Here is a 19,552-nt window from a genome sequence, read left to right on the forward strand (position 1 = left end):
CAGCATCTTTGAGGTTTAACTAGCACTATCCATTTAGCCCAGTAGCATGTCAGAACTTGTACTTAGAACCCAGAAACAACTTTTTTAGCTTATCTACTGGTACAAGTGATGGGCTTTTGACTGGGTAATCATGTTGGAAAACAAATCAGATGGATAATCTTTGATAGTGAATAGTATTATCACCAATAAAACCCCTGACTTCAACAAATTTCTATAAAGTTCCCATCCCTGCTGCTGTCCAACTTTATCATCCATTATGTGCAGTTCTCCATCTGTCTTTCTTAAGAGCTATAGACATCCCCGTGACGCTGATGGAAGTCAGAATTTTCAGTTCTTAAGTTAACAAAAGCCCTTAACCCAGGGTTGTGCTGGAGGCTACAAAAACTGGCACTCCCATCTGTTTTCAATGTGAGCATTTAAATGTCAGAAATTGGCAAATGTTAAAAATCAAGGCTTGATTTGTTGATTGCCAAGGTTTAAGAAAGTGATGGAAAAATAGTAATAATGCAAATAAAACTTTATGCATACTTTTTTTTTTCAGGAAGACAAGTTGTTACATATTTACCAGCTTATCAATGGATTAAACTTAACTAAGGTTAAAATTACTGGCTTGTGAGTAGATCTTTTAAGGTATTGATTGATGTTAATAACAATGTCAATAGTTTATGATCTGATGTCAAAAATTCACATAGGACATTCCTCATCTGATGAGAGGCAGTGTACCACAGTAGATACAATGTCAGCCCTGGAGACAAGAGGACCCAGGTTCAAATTCTACCTCAAATGCATATGAGTTATGTGACTATGGACAAGTCCTGACATCAAAGAACTCCCAACAACTATTTAAGACTGCAAGTTACAGAAATATTAATCTGTATTGGGAGAGTTGGTATCCACATTAGGCATCCCCAACACTGATAAAATCACACATCTGGATCCTCTCCATTGTTCCTGAAACAAACAAAAGCTTCTCAACAGCACTTCCTGAAAAGCAATGTTTTTTCTCCTTAATTCTAGCAAATTGGGGTTTTCCATAATTGGTACAGGTGATCTACAGCATCTCTGGTTTGAAGTGATACCCATGGATGGAGAGAATTTTAAGAAATATAAAAACTATAATTTAAGAAATTTAAGAACTATAATTAAGACTACTTTTTCTCAAGCAATTACTATGCTGTCTTTCTAAAAAATCAATGTAGTCTAAATATTTCAAGTATTATAGTAATAGTTGAAAACTAGAACAGAGATCATTTTCTGTATAATGTGAATTCTTTTCCTTTAATTTCATAATAATTATCAATCTACCCAATATAAACACTTGAGAAACAATGACTCAGAAAGGGAGGAGAGTGCAGTGATGGAGGAGAATAGAAATGGATAGAGTAGAAGACAATGAACAGTCGAAGGCCCAGGGCATAAGAGCACAGTGTATGTAAAGGTTGGATAAAAAGAGTCAGGCAGGTGGTTAACAGGGCTTAGAAATAAAGAATAAATTTGTTTACTTTTGTAATTTTTCCTATAACTTTAGTGACAGTTCAAAAGTACTACCATAAATTCCCAAGACATGAAAGAAAACATTAGGAGTAGCTGGAAAACTGTAAATATCTAAAACTAAAAATCACCAACACTTAGTTTAAAAGAAAATATCTCAATCTAAAATCTGTAATGAGGTGCCTGTCTTAAAACTGAGCATGTCACATAAAATAACAGATTGAACTTTAGGTAGATATTTAGAAAATGTCAACCTAAAGGTCCTTCAAGGGCTTTAGCTTAAATGGTAGAATGGACTGTATTTTTTTTTTTTTTTTACATCTCACTGTATCTAGCAGAGGCACTCGCTAAATGTTCACTCCATTTTTTTAATGTAAAAAAGAAAACAAAAAAATCACTTTGAAACTTCAAAATGACTGGTGGCCTATTTAAAAAACATACTTTAGTGCAACGGTCAGCAACCTTTTTGGCCATGAGAGCCATAAACGCCTGAGGAAGGAGGAGGATGGAGGTGGAAGGCACTGGAATATGGGGTGGGGGCTGAAGGGCCCCCTGGGTCACATCCTGGGGCTCTGCCCGGACTGGCCGGTGGAGAGGTGGAGCCAGATATGGCTCGAGAGCCATACATTGCCGACCCCTGCTTTAGTGGAACTGTGCTTTCATCCACACATGTATTTCTTCCAATGGTACAAACAGCAACCTGTTCAATCCCCATCCTGTGAGTCTCTTGTCCATGTCCTCTCATGAATCAAGGAGGTTCACACAACTTGTTTGCTACTTCCCCATTATTACATGGCTACCAGTGGGGATACATGAGCTATCCACCTGTTATCTGCTATTCTTAAAACATGATCAACTTTAAGTTCTGTGTCTCTGATGAGATTATTTACATCACTCTTAGAGTACAATTCTTTCTTGGTAATACGTTGCAGCATACTCATATCTACTATGTGGCTTCATGTTTAGCAGTTCATGTTTGATAGTTTTATCATTTGCCAAAAATGTTTAAAAACACAACTGGGCTTCTTGGTTACCCACGTCCCCAAATTTATCATTAAAGTAAGCATAAAAATTAGTGATTTCTCCTCAAGAAGATTTGATATTTTTACCCATTTGGGGAAAACCCTCTACTTTGAAAATATATTCTTTGCTAAGCAGCAATTTCATTTTGTTACCAGGCTTTAAGAAAATAGCAAGGTCATGAAAGCATGGCAGAATAACAAGAAGGCTACAAAATTAGAGATGCCTTTCTCAAGTTCATTTTTAAAATGTCTTCTTACCTCTAATAAAGTATCATCACTAGTTTTTCCATGGTTAATTGGAAATGGCTTGCGTCCATCTGGGAAAATAAAAGTATTTTATGCTTAACTCTACTCAATCATTCATCTACATTTAACTCTTATTTTCCTCAGTTTTAGACAGTACATAAAATTAAAGTTTATTCTATTTAAAATAATAAAATCAACAAACATTTGAAATAGTACATCTTATCATTTATACTTATTAGTTCTTTACTTTCATATTTAAGACCTGACAATAATTTGTTTAAAAAAAAAAAACCCTAAAACTAGGGGGCAGCTGCGTAGCTCAGTGGATTGAGAGCCAGGCCTAAAAACGGGAGGCCCTAGGTTCAAATCCAGCCTCAGACACTTCTCAGCTGTGTGACCCTGGGCAAGTCACTTGACCCCCATTGCCTACCCTTACCGCTCTTCTGCCTTGGAGCCAATGTACAGTATTGACTCCAAGATGGAAGGTAAGGGTTTAAAAAAATAAAAAAAAAAAAAAACTATTTGGAAAACATACATTTTGAAGCAAAATGTTTGTCTAGTAAAAGTTGCTATATTCAATTCCTGGAGGTCTTTCCAGGTCACATGGAATTCATCCAGTTGATCATTCCTTTCAGCACAATAGTATTCCATCACCAACAGATACCACAATTTGTTCAGCCATTTCCCAATAGATGGACACCCCTTCATTTTATAAATTTTTGCCACTATGAAGAGTGTGTCTATAAATATTTTTGTACACATATTTTTCCTCATCATCTCTTTGGGGTACAAACTCAGCAGTGGTATATGGCTGGATCAAAGGGCAGGCAGTCTTTTAAAGCCCTTTGGACATAATTCCAAATTGCCTTCCAGAATGGTTGGATCAATTCACAACTCCACCAGCAATGCATTAATGTCCCAATTTTGCCACATCCCCTCCCAACACATTACTTTCCCTTGCTGTCATATGGGCCTAACAAAATTTGGGGGGGAATGAATATCCTTAATCTCCAAAGGTGTTTTAGGTCTACTGTTGGTGTATTTTAAGATTATAAGACTAAATGTTTGATAATCTTAAATTGTAACGCCAAAAGACTTTGGAAAAACATATTCAACAGTATTATCTTATTCTATAAATTTTAGAGCCTCTGTGAGAAATACTATCAAATCAGAATGAGAAATACAATCAACAGAGTCCTGGATTTGAATTAAGTAGATGTGATTTATCACTTTTATTATAACAATTTTACCATCAAGGATATTTGTCCCTTGTACGCATGTTACCTTAATATTAAAATAGATAGAAGACTGGCAACCCAGAAACTTTAAGTTATACTACCCACATCCTCACAAAAATAAAGTTTAGATGGAAACACTTACACCTGGATTCTTTAAATCAGCAAACTATGATAAATTCTGCCTAATTTCTGGTGTCAATAACTCAGACATATCCTAAGTATCCAATTCCTAAAATCAGACTTGTTGTCTTAAGAAACTGTTATATAGGCTTAATAAGTCACTAGTTTAACCTGAAAATTAACAACTTGGCCTTTTCACCAAAAAGTGTAAAATATAAAGAAAGGCCAATTAGAAATCTCTCAGCTAAGAAAAAAACAAAATGAAACCCAAACAACTACTAAATTAGAAAGAATTCAATAATAGGTAAGGGCTAAGCAAACGCTAATATATTAATTTCAAAGAATGTAATATGGTTATTTAGGCTAGTAGTATAAGAATAGTGATAATACATGGAAAATGTATATGAACTAATACTGAGTGCAGACAGAACACAAAAAAGTTTTCACATACTTTTTCTGACCACAACCATTACCTGAATGTGGACATTTAATATTTCAGCTTCTCTATGAGGATGCTTAAAATTCATAATAGAAAACTTAAGGTGTGAAAATATAATTAAATATTACTTGTCAAAACTGCCAGAATATAGAAAAAATCCACCAAGATAGTTTATAGCAAAGGATAAAAAGGGCTATTGTTAAATTCCTAGAAGAAGTTGGAAGGACCTTGTCCATGAACATATGGGCAGTAGAGCAACCTTTAGGTTCTAAAAGGAGCTACTGACACCCAGACAGCTCCTCTCCTCTAGGAACTGGACGTCAGCTGTATTAAGGGAGCAGGGAGCTGTTTGTAGGTAGGGGAAGAGAGCATGGATATGTGATTTTAAGATACCCCCTGAAACTTCCCCACCTAATTACTGGTGTCAGAAATTCCACTAAGGGGGAAAAGATTTTCCTTCCACTTCCAAAACAGCTTAAAATGTAAAACGAGTTGAGGTAATTTAATTTAATTCAAGAAACTCCTTCACCCCAAAGCGTGGTCAATTAGTAAGTTGTGAAAAAATATCCTTTAATTATCCTTCCTGAAACAGAGGACACTAGCTGTTAAGAGAGCTTCCCAGAGATATAATCTTAAATGGGCCTCTGTGGTCTTTTTCAACACCTCAGTGGAGACACTCCAGGAACATCAGCGTGGGAATAAACAAGAAAAGAATGCTAAGCCTTTCTCAGGACTACCTGCCTCTCCTAAAACAAGGCCCCAGAGCACATTAATACAGAAAAGAGAAGAACTAATAATAATTATGACTACTTATAGCTAGATGAAGCCCAGTACTACCTACTGAAATACTACAGGATTTTAAAGTTCTATTCCTTGCTTTCTCCATATTCTAAACCTTCAATCCTTTCCAGGCAACATTCCTGACTTTTTCAACTATGCCAAAGAAACCTCTTCACCCTGGAAAGCTCATTCTACCTTGGACTTCTCATATGGAAATACCCTCCGTCCCTGCAGGCTCTTGGCTGGTTGCCTGGTTCTTCCCAGAAGCTCCATTTGAAAGAGGACACCCAGGCCAGCCCGTCTTCATTCTTCAACAAGCTACGCTCCTGAATCTGGATTTTCTCTTCTGTGTGTGTCACCATGTGAGGATTCCCACTCTTCTCTCTTTCCTATTCCTTTTCAGCTTTCTTTTATGTGTTGTCTACCCCTATAAGAATGTAAGTTCCTCAAAGGCTGTTCTCCTCAGTTTCCTCATTTGTAAAATGGAAATAATAATAGCACCTTCCTCCCAGGGTTGTTGTGAGAATTAAATGAGAATGTGTAAAGTGCTTAGCACAGTGCCTAGCAATAGTAAGCACCATAAAAAGGTTAGCTGTGGTTATTATCACGATTGTTATGCAAGATTTTATTGAAAACATGGACTGGAAAAGGTTTAAGAACAAAGCTGTGTGGCACACCCCTGGAGACTTCCTTCTCCAACCTCTCGGGATGGATCTCCCTTTTCCAAGCAACATTGGTTGAAATGTGGCAGGAAACACAACTGTGCAGGCAGAGAGAAGCATGCAGGAGCAGCCGTGTGACTGTTGGGGAGACATACTCAAAGCTGACAGTTGGTCTTACTGGCCCAGATGTTTCTGTGAACAGCACCAGGCCACAAGCTGAAGTATTCCCATTCTGCTTAAATACCTATGATTCTGTTGACTTTCTCATTCTAGCTGGTAAGTGTGCACCAGGGCTGATGTCACAAGGGATTGCAAAATTCCAAATCCTGGAGAAGACTGCTGCCAGTTTTCGGAGAAGAAGCTCCAGTTCCTTCTATTACCTACCAGACTCCTGGAGCTGAGTGTCCTGTAGACATCTCAAACCCAAGATCTTTCTCCTTGAAAATTCCTCTCTTCATGACTGTCTCCTGGGCAGTCAGGCTCAAAACTCAAGTGGCATCCCTGCCTCCTCACTCCCTCCTTCTACCCATGGCACATCCTGTGGATTCCATCTCCATCATGTCTCCTCTATGAGACCCCTTCTCTCTCAGGACACTGCCATCATGCTGGGGCAGGCCCTCATCACTAGAGTTGGATTGCTTCAATAGCCTGGTGGCTCCCTGCCTATTCTCTAATCAAAGTAATACCCTTAAAGTTTGGGTCTGACTATGTCCCCCTCCTCATTCAATAAACTCAGCTAAAATCAGCTCTCACTCACTTCCTTCAAGACTCAGCTAAAATCATGCCTTCTACAAGAAGCTCCTCCTCATTCTCCCTTGGTGCTTATCTCTAATTTATCTTTCGTACACAGATATTTGCATGTAGTCTCCTTCATTACACTGTTAACATCTTGGGATCAGGGGACTATATTTTGTCCTTTTTATCCCCACTGTTTAGGACAGAGCCCTGCACATAGTAGTCATGGGATAAATCCTTGCCGATTACTAGATATCCACATGCAGAGAGAAACCTTGACACATTAGCTAAATATCATTTTCAGGAAAAAAATTTTGTCTTAGGAAGGGCTGAGTCTACTGCAAGTTGTGAATGGGGCGTGGCTGCAACAGGCAAGAAAACAAAGATGCTGACTAAGAGAAAGTCATGATCCTCAGAATTAGAAAAGGGTAGCTTTATCCATATTCTGAAGGTGGTGATGAGTTAGGAGGGAATGGCTGATTTGCCTGTGGTACATGTGACTACTTAAGTTCAGCAATGACTTCTCCTTTTGTATTCTCTTTCTTCCTTTTTGACAATCAGGTCCCGTCTTATTTCCCATCTTCTAAAATCTGTCCTATTCATAATTCTTTAAAAATTGTTGATGGTGGTTCCACACTGATATTTATATTTTTAAAAAAATATCTTGCAATTTTATTGGGAAGGGGCCAATAATCAAAGAGTTAGGTGCTCTCTTACTCTCTTCACATTCTTGGATCTCAATTATGAGCATTTTACTTTTTCAGTTGAAGATCATCCCACTCCTTGATGGAAAAACAAAATAGAATACAATAATTCTGCTTTCTATAATTCTAGTAGTTGGTCATTCTGCTCTGCCACTATTAATCGCATTATACCATCTATGCTAAACACTGAGTCTATTTCTTACTGACTATTCTTTACCTTAAACATACCTAAGAAAAGCCCTTGATTCGATTTCAACACACATGTTTTGCCTGCCTATCCAGGGAGGTACTGAGCAGAGAAATAAAGATAATTAACACATGGACCCTGCTCTCAAACTTACAAACTCACTGGAAGATTTATCATTGTTATGATTTTCTATGAGTCTGATTTCATTCTGAGGTTTAGCTTCCCTGACACTACCATTACAGGTTTGTGTCACTCTTTTGTATTTGCCCTTTATTTTATGACTTCTCTTTGATATGGAAGAGAGGTCTTGTGCTAATCAAAGAAGTCTCTGTGTAACCACATTTGTTTCTTAAGGTGTTTTTTTCTTTCTTCTCAAATACGATTCTTTTTTATTATACTATAAGAATCCAATCCAGTACCCCGAACCCACCCCCAGCCCTTTTTAATATGCTAGCCTAGGGTGTGGTTCTGACTATGGCCAGCACATAAACCTTGGCAATTATGAATTCTAAAATGACATAGCCCCTTCTCCCAAGATTCCTATCATCTCTACTTTACTAATTCTTTCTTTCTTGTTGCTGTTATAAAATAGTTTTCTATATTACTTTTTAAAAAAACTGCTGAGGGATGAAATTATCAGCAAGTCAAATAAAGAATTTATCAGATGCTCTTGTTTTTAATAAAGAATGAAACAAAGCAAAACAGAGAGTTGTAGATCAAAAGCACTCTTAATGGTTGCATAACCTATATTAGGAATACATTTCAATGCTCTGCACGTAGTAGGTGCTTTGCAGCATCTTCTTTCTGACTAGGCATTCTGTAATATAGCCCCCCCTCCAAATATCACTTGCTTCTTTCTCTTTTTTAGCTCCCCCAGATGTACTCTGCTCTTCTCACCTTGGGTTCATGAACTTTCATATAGCTAATACTCCTCTCCTTGAAATAGACACTCTTCTGCCCCTTTTCTTAAGGCCTCTTTTTTGTATGAGTCATGTTTCCAGTGTCATATTCAAGTCATGAGCCCTGTCTTTCCAAGTTTTAGAAGATTCTTAGAGGAAATATGATATATAGTATTTCAATGAATATTACAGAATAAGAAAGTAAAATATACCTAAAAAAGTGCTCATCCCACTGAGTTGAATCAAGTCAATTCAACAAACATTATTATGTTAAGCATGGGGGATACTGACAAAAATAAAATGGATCCTGCCATAAGAGATTTTTTTCCTACCAGATCTTGATAAAATGTCTACAGAGGCTCAGACTCTTTCAATGGCTATATTTAGAGTAGCCCTGCTGCAACAGAATGGATTGGATGAGAATGTGAGTTTAGATAAAGAAGAGAATATGATTATAATTAAGAATGGCTATTTTGGCTTTACACCACAAACTTTATGGAGAAGTTGCCAGAAAACCCTGGCTTCTGAAAAGCTAGAAAAAAAATCAGATTCTGATAAAGGCCATGCCATATGAGGACTACACCATATGTAAAAACCTAAAAACTAAGTTGGGGCATTGTCATACATGAAATCCAGTCATTATAAATATTAAATTATATTTAAAAATTAGTTTCATTCAGTCATTCAGCTTTCTGATTATGTCCTGGGGTCATGACTGGTCAAGATTAAACTAGTATGTCCAGATAGAGATGGTAACTTACTATATATATTTTAATCCAAATTTTACAATGATTCATAGCAGTTTCCAGTAATGGTATTCTGTTTCCTGATCTGCTACAGTACAAAGGTGGTGCTGACATCCTTGAATTATAAGTTTCTTAGACTTAAAACAATTCTATTTTTTCCTGGTTAAACAAAAAGAAATCTTAAAAGGAAAATTTAGCTGACACAATGGCAACATTATAGGTCAATTAATGAACTGAAATAAACAATGAATATCAACTATAACAACACTTTCTCTGGAATATAAAGATATTACCTCCCTTTCCCCTTTCCCTTGCCAAGATAAATTAAAGTTGTTCTTACCTAATTCATAGAGATGCCCATCTACATGAACTAATGCAATAAAATGCAGATCTACTTTTTCATCTATACTTGGTGCCTGGAATAAGAGGAAAAATACATATTATATACATTAGTAATCACATAATTCAATCAAACTAAACATCAATATGAAAAAAACACATTTAATGACACAAAAGAGAACATTTAGCTGGTGCCAGAATTCAACGTCTGAATTTAGAAATGAAAAGTGTCTTTCTACTTAATTTCACTGTGTCCATCCATTTGAGCAAGAGGTAATTGCAATAAAGGCATATTGTTCCATTATGTATCCTTTTTCCCATATGTTTTTGTTTTTTTTTAATCAAGGCCAAGCTGATCCCTTAAACAAAAATGCCTGTTGGGTTTCTCTAGAAAAGAAATCAGTACTAGGGATGTAGGTGCTTTTTTTCAACTTGAGTTTTTTACAAAATAAAGATAATGTAAAAGTAGGAGACTGAAATCATTTGGAAAGAGTCTTTCAAAAAAATTTCAGCATTTATCAAACAAAATTATGCTTTTCTTTAATCACACTTTAGGTCTCACTTTTTCAACACCTTAACAGAAAACTACTAGGTCAAAAAGAGAAAAGGAATTCTTCAGGCGGGTCATCTTAGATACAAGGAGTATGAGAACAAACAAGTTTGGAGAAAAGCCTATATTTCTTCTCTTGTAAAAGGGAGATATTTACTCTGTTTAACTCATAAGGTTATTGTGAAAAAAAAAAGCACTTTATAAATCTTAAAATACTTTATTTGTATTATTCCTGTTGTTGCTATTATGAACTTTTGGCAGAAGGACAAGAACATATTCCATCACAGTATACCACTAGCATGCTTACTTGGCTTACTAGATAAATTTCTGTTAACTAAACCGACGACAGTAAATCTGAGAATAAAACTATAATCAAGAATTTCACCACCCTATTTAAGTCTACGTTAGCAAACACCTGCCTCTCTAAGAAATTCAAAGTTCTACTTTAAATCAATTGTTCAAATCAATTAATAATTAGTTTTCATTATAACTATTAACTTAGAACAATAATTATTCTTAGAAAAAACTAAATGATTCGCAATGGAATACAGTTATTATTTTTGCTATTAAAGGTATACTGAACACAAAAATTAAAAGAAAAAACATTCAAAACAAGAACAAATAAAAATATTTTCATATGCAATTTAAGGCATCTTGTGGTAAAGTTTAAATGTATTAGACCTAAAAAATATATTTAGCCACCCTAAAGCCCATTTATAATTTTAAAAAGTTGTATTAAATAGTCATTTTGAGGTAGAAGTACAAACTTACAGATAATATCACAATCTTACAACTTTTATATAACATTTTTTGAAAAACTCACATTTTCAGGTATTTTCTTTTACTTTTCTTACACTGCCACCATAATGATATAAGAATATGTTAATAAAAGAGAATACCATCAAATACTTTTTATGGCAAACATATCATCATTTATTTAAGAAAGTTAAGGGAAGGGGAAAAAAGCATTTATAAAATGCCTACTTTATGCCAGGCACTGTGCTAAACCCTTTACGAATAGCATCTCACTTAAGAAAATATGGACAAAAATATGGCCAATTTCATAGCTCAAAAGCTATAGGTAACTCTATAGATGAAAAATAGCCTTTATATGTATATGTATATGTATATGCATATGCATATGTATATGTATGTATACACTATTGCCTAGACTATAATTTTTAAGTGTGTCAAATTAAAATTAATCTTGGTTAATATGACCTCTAAGGTTCTTTCTGGCTCTAAATCCATCATCCTGTGACTCTCCTCTCCTAGCAACCTCACTTTATAAATGGCAAAAGGTGCAAAAGGGGATATTCCCCCTTAAATAACTCAGGATGCCAGTGAAGTCAGGTTTCCTCACTCCCAGGTCAAGGTTTTCTTGATAACTTGGAAATAGCATTTAAACTTATAAAATGAGTTTAAGTTTTTAATCCAAATAATCACACTGCTTTAATGATACAACCAGTATGTCAAATGAGTAACTTTTTCATGACAGGATATTACTATGTTGACACTGAATGTATAACACAATGCTTCTTGCGAACAAACATGCAAAGCTGGCTATAAGATGCTGATGAATTAAAAACAAACCAAAAAAAAGCTACCAAAATTTAAAATTCTTTTTGATTCATTTCATAAAATTACTCTCTCCATCCCCAAATTTATTCTCTTCATTTTTAAGGCTAAGTATTTTCCAAAAAAAATTTTTGTGTTGTCATTTAAGACATCAAAACCAATAAACTGGAAAAAACCTGCCTTAATATAAAAAAAAATTTTTCTCTCAAACCCTAGCTATGGCTTCAGTATTCCAGTATGAGATAGCCTAAATTTAAAAATAAAACAAAACAAAACAAAACCCACCCAAGATAAACAAAAGTCTTTAAATATATTCCAAATGATAATTAAGTTAAAACATGATGGATATATGAAAAAGCAATGCCTGAGTACTTATCATAACCTTACTTAGAACAATATTCTAATAACTTTGAAGGTGGTAATAAGCATAAGCATTTATTAAAAAGCAAGTACTATGTGTAAAGTACTGTGCTAAGTACTTATATTGTTGATTATTTTTGTCTTTTCCTAACATATTCTTCATACAATTTCCCTGAGAATATAGAATGAACTCCTTATTTTTTATAAGTGTGGCTTAAATGTTAAATACTTTTAAGCAAAAGGAAAATATAGCAAATATGTGATGAAAGACGCTCATGAAAACTGTAAATTCAAACGAATTTTATGAGAAAATAAGATCTCAATTGGTGGAAGTAAAATGGAAAATAAATCCATGTCATGTAAAGCAATGGCCCCAAATTTTAAACCTGCATTTTGATTCAGGGATTTTTCAAGTACTAATACTGAATTTTATTTACATTTAGCATTAAATGTACAATGTTTCCTAGAGTTTCTGGTTTTAAAAATAGGACTGTTTCAGTCCATAGCACTTATGCCAACAGTAGAATCATTAAATAAATATGGGTGTTTGTATGTTTATGGCAAATTCTACTATATAGCTGTTCTGGTGACACATGCCAGGCAAATGAGGCAGGCCTAAGAGAGAGTACCTAGACTCCACTCTAAAGTATCAGAGGAAAGAGTGTAGCAATAACTTTTTGTTCATTTTTAAAGTCTGGAGGTAAATATATCAACAGCTAAATTCTTTCCATGTTAACTTCTAGTGATCATCATCATTTATATCTATTTTCTTGTGAAATTTCCTACAAATACTAAAGCAACATAAATCAAAACCTCAAACACTTGAAAAAGGTTCAGCCATGCAGAAAGGCAATGGTGAAGGGTAGTCATTGTGCTTGTTCAATTCTCCTATATTATTTCAATATGTATAATCAACATATACCATTTTCCCTAAAAATGCTGGGATAAACAAAGTTTTTTGACAATTTTATGCTATTAGTAGCTTAACAAAGAGCTAATGATTGAAATGTGGGAGCATTTAAGAAGAAGAAAATCTTCACTTCCTAGCTGGATAAGATCTTTTGAAACTAAATAGGAAGGGAAGATCAGATAAAGATTAAACCAAGTACCTGAGGCACCTCAGGGAATAATCCCTTAGATGAAAACACCCTACACCATGAAGGATTCAGACTGAGGACAGAATAAGTAAAGTGACCCCCAGGATGAGCATGGCAGAAGACTAAAGTCATGTTCAATAACATGAAAAAATAAAAACAAAGTTATCGATGGCAAAGAACTTAGAAGCTGCAAAGCATTTTGTTGATCAGTGTCAACTAAAAGAAACCAGAAAGATGAGGTGCAGAAGAATATAGATTGACTTTTGAGAGCTTACAGAAACTTGAATATCATGAATGTCGATCAATACTTTTCAAAAGATATTGGCAGGCCATGGAGTGGAAAGATGGATGCTCACCAAGATGACGGCACAAAAGTCAAGCTAGACAGCAAAGCATAAACAGACGTATGCTTGCAATCTCATGTGGGGAAGGGGAAGCTAATGGTTAAGAAAACCAAGAGAAAAGCATCTTGAAGACTGAAGGAGCGTAAGTGGCAATGAACTGTCCTGGTCACGGGAAGAAGAGTTGGAAGATTGACTACACTTACAACAGAATGAAGCCCCACAGACGGCAGGCGTAAGAAGGGCCGCCAGCGACGAAGACGGAGAGATGGACTGGTAGCCTTTGCAGGACCTACATGGTTACGTTTGACCCAGGGCAGGGATGCATGGTGACACAATGGTGAGGCCTTCGTTCTGCAGTGGCTAGAATGAGGCTGTGATGAGGATGGCGAGGACGACTACATAGATATTAAAAAAGAGAACATTTACTTAGACCACATTAACGGCTTAACAATTTTTATCCCTAATAGGCAACAAGTCACTTCAACTCATAGGATCTGGTACTTTTAAATAAAACAGCCTAGTAAAGGATTCAGTTTGAACACTGGTTAAAGAAGGAAAAAATGGGAAAATATCTGGCCCATAAGATGTGGTTATTTAAATGCCCCCGCTTCTCCAGAAGATGTTTTATGAGAACATACATTAAGCATTTATGCACACCTATTTTGTCTATCAAAGACATATGGAATGGGAAAAATAAGCAATTCAAATAGAAATACTATATTAAACCAAAACTCCCCAACAGTCCTAACAGTACACCCATGATGGAGCACAGAACAAAGGTGCAAGGAGTCCCAAGGTGGTATGAATTCTAAGAATGAGAATTCTAAGAAAAAAAGTCCAGGTGAAACTTCTGAAGTAGATAACACACATACAAACAGCCCTCTTGCACAATTAGCTACTTAGATTTTCTTGGAGATAAAACTGCCCCTTTCTTTTCACATGATCTCTAATTTGGCCTACTTTTATTAAGCAAGTAGCTTAGAGAAGAATTTTATTGTTAATGTATGGAGCCAGACCTTGCTGACTGAGGAAAATTCATCCTTCTAGGCAAGCTAGACCTCTTTAGAGGCCTATTACCATTTTCAGGATAGTACAGGACCATCATCTGTTCAGAAGCAAGATCAAAGTTAACTCTGGACCTCAGTTTGCTCATGTGTAAAATGAGAAGCTTGGTTTTGAAGGCCTATAACTTCCCTTTTTCTAGGTCTAAAATCCTATTAAGTGTCTTCTAATATGTGCACAACATTGTGTGCCAAGTACCAGGGATTACCACTAAGGCAAATACGAACTAGACTCTGTGGTCAAAGAGCTTACATTCTATTTAGTCAAAATGCTTACTAGTTAAGTGAAATTTAAATGTTAACCTAGATATATTAATAGAGGCTTGAGAGTTAAACCTAATGGTAAAGTACATATTTAATAGTTAGAAGTAATTTTATGCAAGTTAATAACTAAATATAAAATGATTATGTAGTTCTACAGTAAGCATAAAGCAGTATTGACCCTGACATGCCACTGATAACACTAATAACATATTCTACCAACTACCACATAATTAATATTTTCCCTATATAAGCAACATAACCACTTTATATAAAACAACTATCACCACTTTGACCATCAAGAAAATTTATAGGACTTTTTAAGATCCATAGTGAGAATCATTTGTTTGAAAACTAGAAATTCTGAGACTGAAGAAAATAAAACATAGATGGAGTATGATTATTATCTTCAAATATTTTAAGGCCTGACATGTTAGTGAGGGTTCAAAGTTATAAGGAGATAGACTCCAGCTTTATATAAGGAAAATTTCTTAAAAATTTGGCCTTTCCAAAAAGGGAATGAGCAAATCAGTTCTCCATAAACAGTGGTATTTCATCAGGGCATGGGAATGGTCAAAGATATTGAAGAAGGCATTTGTTCCTGTTTTGGGTAAGAGTTGGAATGAATTTTAGAATCCCGAATTCTTAAGATTCTATATAACAAATATTTACTGAATGTTTATTACCTATGGTACATTATCTTTGTAAAACATGCACAGAATAAATTATAGTATGCCATTTCTGCCTGTTCTCAAGAATTCGGATACTTTATAGGTTCATAAGAAATCAGATAAACAGCTAGAAAAGACTGCAGAAGTTATGTAGTCTAACTCCTAATTTTACAGATAAGGAAACTGAGACCTAGAAAAGTGAAATGATTGATCCAAAGTGACAAACATTAAGTAGAATAGTGAAGATTTTAACCTAGGACCCATCATACTGTAGTACATACAGTACTCATTTCACTACTCCACCAAGTCTCATCATGCAAACTTTTTTTGAGGATGACTTATTAATCAGGAAAAGAAGGTAATAGCCCTATTTTTATAACTAGTATATATACTAGTTAGCATAAGATGACAAAGGTGACATTTCTGACTGCCAGGATAAAATATGCTTAATTTTGTTTTCCTATAGTGATGATATGCCCACACTTCCCCCACCCCCGCCTCCATCTTCATCGAACAGCATTTATGAAATTTTTGACTTGGATAAGAGGTACTGTTTATAGCCAAGGCAAGGAGCACAAATGATCTTTATGGAAACCTAATTAGTGACTCTGATCTCATTAATATCATGCTCTAGCCAAATGGCTTCAAATATTCATGAAAAACAGGGGTTAGGTTTCTAACGAAGATTTTTTCAATTTACTCTCATTCTAATTTTTCTTGTAATTCCCATACTCATATGACATATACAAAGGAAACCTAAGACAGTTTCAGAAAAGGAATATATCATATCATCTTCATATCTAATTTATTTATAAAAGGTGATAACAGGATTTCCATATTGTTCAGGATGATGCAACTTTTCCTTGTTGCATCTATTTCAGAAATAACCAAATTGAAGAGCAGAGAGGTGGCTCAGTACATAGAAAGCCAGGCTGAGAGACAGGAAGACCTGGGTTCAAATGTGACCTCAGGCAATTCTTAGCTCTGTGACCCTAAGGCAAGTCACTTAACCTCTCTTCTACCTTATAACCAAAGCATAGTATTGATTCTAAGACAGAAAGTAAGGGTTTAACAAATGAAAGGAAAAATAAAAGAAACAAACTCCCAGGGATCTAAATCTAACACTAGAGTTCGTTATGAACAGAGATGATTACAAAGTGGGAAAAATGGAGAAATAGGCAAAGGCTCAGTAATGAACTAGTTCAAGCCTTTGTCACCATTCACTGGTACTACTATACAAGCCTCTTAATTGGTCTCCTCGCTTTCAATCTGTTCCCTATCTAATCCATTCTTTACATGGTTGTCAAAATAATATTCTTAAGGCACATATCTGAATATGGCACTCTCCTGTTAAAAATCTTCAGTGGTTCTCCTATTACCTCTAGGATAAAACATGAACTCATCTATCTGGTGTTTAAGATCCTCCACAAGATGGCTCCCTACCTTCTTTTCTAGCCTCATTTCCACATTAATCCTCCCACTTAATCTATGTTCTAGTCAAATTACTACTAGTCTAGTAGTCTACTAGTAGTAATAGTCTAGATTACTACTTATTTTTCCAAACTTGCCCTCCAACTTTCATGCATATGCAATTCAGAATTAGAACAACTCACCAATAAAAAATTTCCCACATTGTGACAGTCTACAAAAATGTTTTTGGTCTCAGGAATTGGTCTCAGGAACATTGTTAAAAAATGAAATGAGGCAAACTCTTAGAAAAGCAACCTGAAAGGAATAATGAACTGGAGGAATTCCATGTGAACTGGAACAACCTCCAGGAATTGAAGCAGAGTGAAAGGAGTAGAACCAGGAGAACTTTATACACAGACAGATATTCTGTGGCACAATCAAATGTAATGGGCTTCTCTACTAGAAATAATGCAATGATCTAGGACAATTCTGAAGGAATTAGGAGAAAGAATGTTATCCGCATCCAGAGAAAGAAAGGTGGGAGTAGAAACACAGAAGAAAAACAACTGCTTGATCACATGGGTCAATGGGGATATGATTGGGGATGTAGACTCTAAACAATCACCCTAATGCAAATATTAACAATATGGAAATAGGTCTTGATCAATAACCCATGTAAAATCCAGTGGAATTGCTCATTGGCTATGGGAGGGAGGATGAGAGGAGGGCAGGGAAAGAATATGAATCATATAACCATGGGGAAAAACCTTAAATTAATTAAACATTTTCAAATTTAAATTAAAAGAAAACAAACTACTTAGAGCTGTCATACTTATAAATAATATGCCATTCTTATTATTGTTATGATGATAAAAACAGATATTTTGGGGAAGCTGATAATTTATGGCAGGGCCAGTAAACCTTCAAATCACAGACACTGATTGACAGGCTTCAGTGAGAAAGGAGGGGTTTAGACACTCTTGACTCTCAAACCCCTCCCCCCAAGCAGTTGAGGTTTCAGTTGGAAAAATGGAGACTGACTGAGGTACTTCTGGTAAGTTTCTATTATGGCTGAACTCCAATGATGTTCCCTTTCTTTAACTTATATTCCCCACAGGTCTGATAGAGGAATAAGTAGAAGCTAGTTTTTTATATGTTGAGGACTGAGATGAATCTGATCTTAAAACTGGCAGCTGACAGGATTCAAACTAGATGACCAGACTTGGGCAGTGAGTAGTCCCAAATAATTCTCAGGCACAGATTTTGAAGGTAAAGCTTATATTAAGAAGTAAAAGGAAAAGCTAGAGGGGTTAATCAAGGTTTTTGGATAAAAGGTGACCCTGATCTGTTAGGTTGAAGCTGCCCTTCCCCCCCACAGAAGGGGATGAAGGCACCTAGCTACACTGGCTCGCTTGCTAGATAGTCTATATATCTAATCACTAAATCACTAAATAATTGTTATATCGATATTGATACAAAAGCAGGCTAACCCTGAAGTAGAAACCACGATGGCTTTGCCACAATGGCCACTCAGGTGAACCCCCCAAGTCAAGAGCAGTAAGCAGTGAGTCTGCTCACCTCAACCCCCACAAAGCAACTGTCTCAACCCTTCTCAACTGCCTCCTCACCCAAAGTTCTCCGGGGGGGGGGGGGGGGTCGCCTGGAATTCTGGGTGAGGCTGTCCCTGTATTTTTGCAGGGATTCCATGCTTTCCATCTCTACATAACATAATTAAACATTTTCAAATTAAAAAAAAAAGAAAACAAACTACTTAGAGCTGTCATACTTATAAATAATATGCCATTCTCATTATTTAGTATCTGTAGTACTAAGGGATTTATACCTGTATGATTATCTATAGTCTTACTAGTTACAAAGACAAAGCCACTTTTTAAGTTTGGTTATTATAATTTTCAACTAAAACATAACTATACTGGCAGCATGATATAGTGGAAAGGTTCTGAAGCTTTGGATTTATAAGATACAGATTCAAAAATGTGTAACAATGGGAAAAGAAACAAAAACCTACCAAAATCAGTTCCCTTCTGTAAAAGGAGGGGTGACTCTTCTCTTGCACTATTTACCACAAAAGATTATTATGAAGAAAGCATTTTGTAAATAGTAAAGTGCCATGTAAAATAAGGTACGATTATCAGAATGATGTGGTTTAAAAAGTCTTAATGTGGTTTAAAAGCAAATTCATGGAAGTAAATCCACATTATAAATACAATGTCTTCTGCCTGAACTCTAGGTTATAAATCCAATTCTACTTATAAATCATGTGAAATCTTTTGTGTAATAATGATTTTTAAAAGACAAGAAGGAAAAACAAATACTTATAATGTGGCATTAATTATATCATGCTTGCTCATACATGTTTTTTACATTTATTAATATTCATTTTTAACATGGTTACATGATTCATGCTCCTCCTTTCCCCTTCAACCCCCCCCCCCACCCCCCCCTACCCATGCGCATTTCCACTAGTTTTGTCATGTGTCCTTGATCAAGACCAATTTCCAAATTGTTGGTAGTTGCATTGGTGTGGTAGTTTCGAGTCCACATCCCCAATCATGTCCACCCCAACCCATGCGTTCAAGCAGTTGTTTTTC

General features: G+C 35.6%; 1 protein-coding gene across 3 annotated transcripts in view; it reads right to left on the reverse strand.

The window, feature by feature from the left end:
• Positions 1-19,552, reverse strand: part of UCHL3 (ubiquitin C-terminal hydrolase L3) — a 109,906-nt gene that overhangs the window by 647 nt on the left and 89,707 nt on the right. For 2 of the 3 annotated variants that reach the window (XM_044670589.1, XM_044670590.1), the window contains 2 exons: positions 9,610-9,685; positions 2,772-2,830 (listed from right to left, as the gene is read on the reverse strand). In XM_044670589.1, the coding sequence (XP_044526524.1) occupies positions 2,772-2,830; positions 9,610-9,685 (135 nt within the window). Of the gene's footprint in view, positions 1-2,771; positions 2,831-9,609; positions 9,686-13,740; positions 13,933-19,552 lie in introns of all 3 variants that reach the window. The other variant, XM_044670588.1, reaches the window with a different exon arrangement.

The sequence above is a fragment of the Gracilinanus agilis genome, chromosome 3 (assembly GCF_016433145.1).
Source record: "Gracilinanus agilis isolate LMUSP501 chromosome 3, AgileGrace, whole genome shotgun sequence".
Taxonomy (NCBI): domain Eukaryota; kingdom Metazoa; phylum Chordata; class Mammalia; order Didelphimorphia; family Didelphidae; genus Gracilinanus; species Gracilinanus agilis.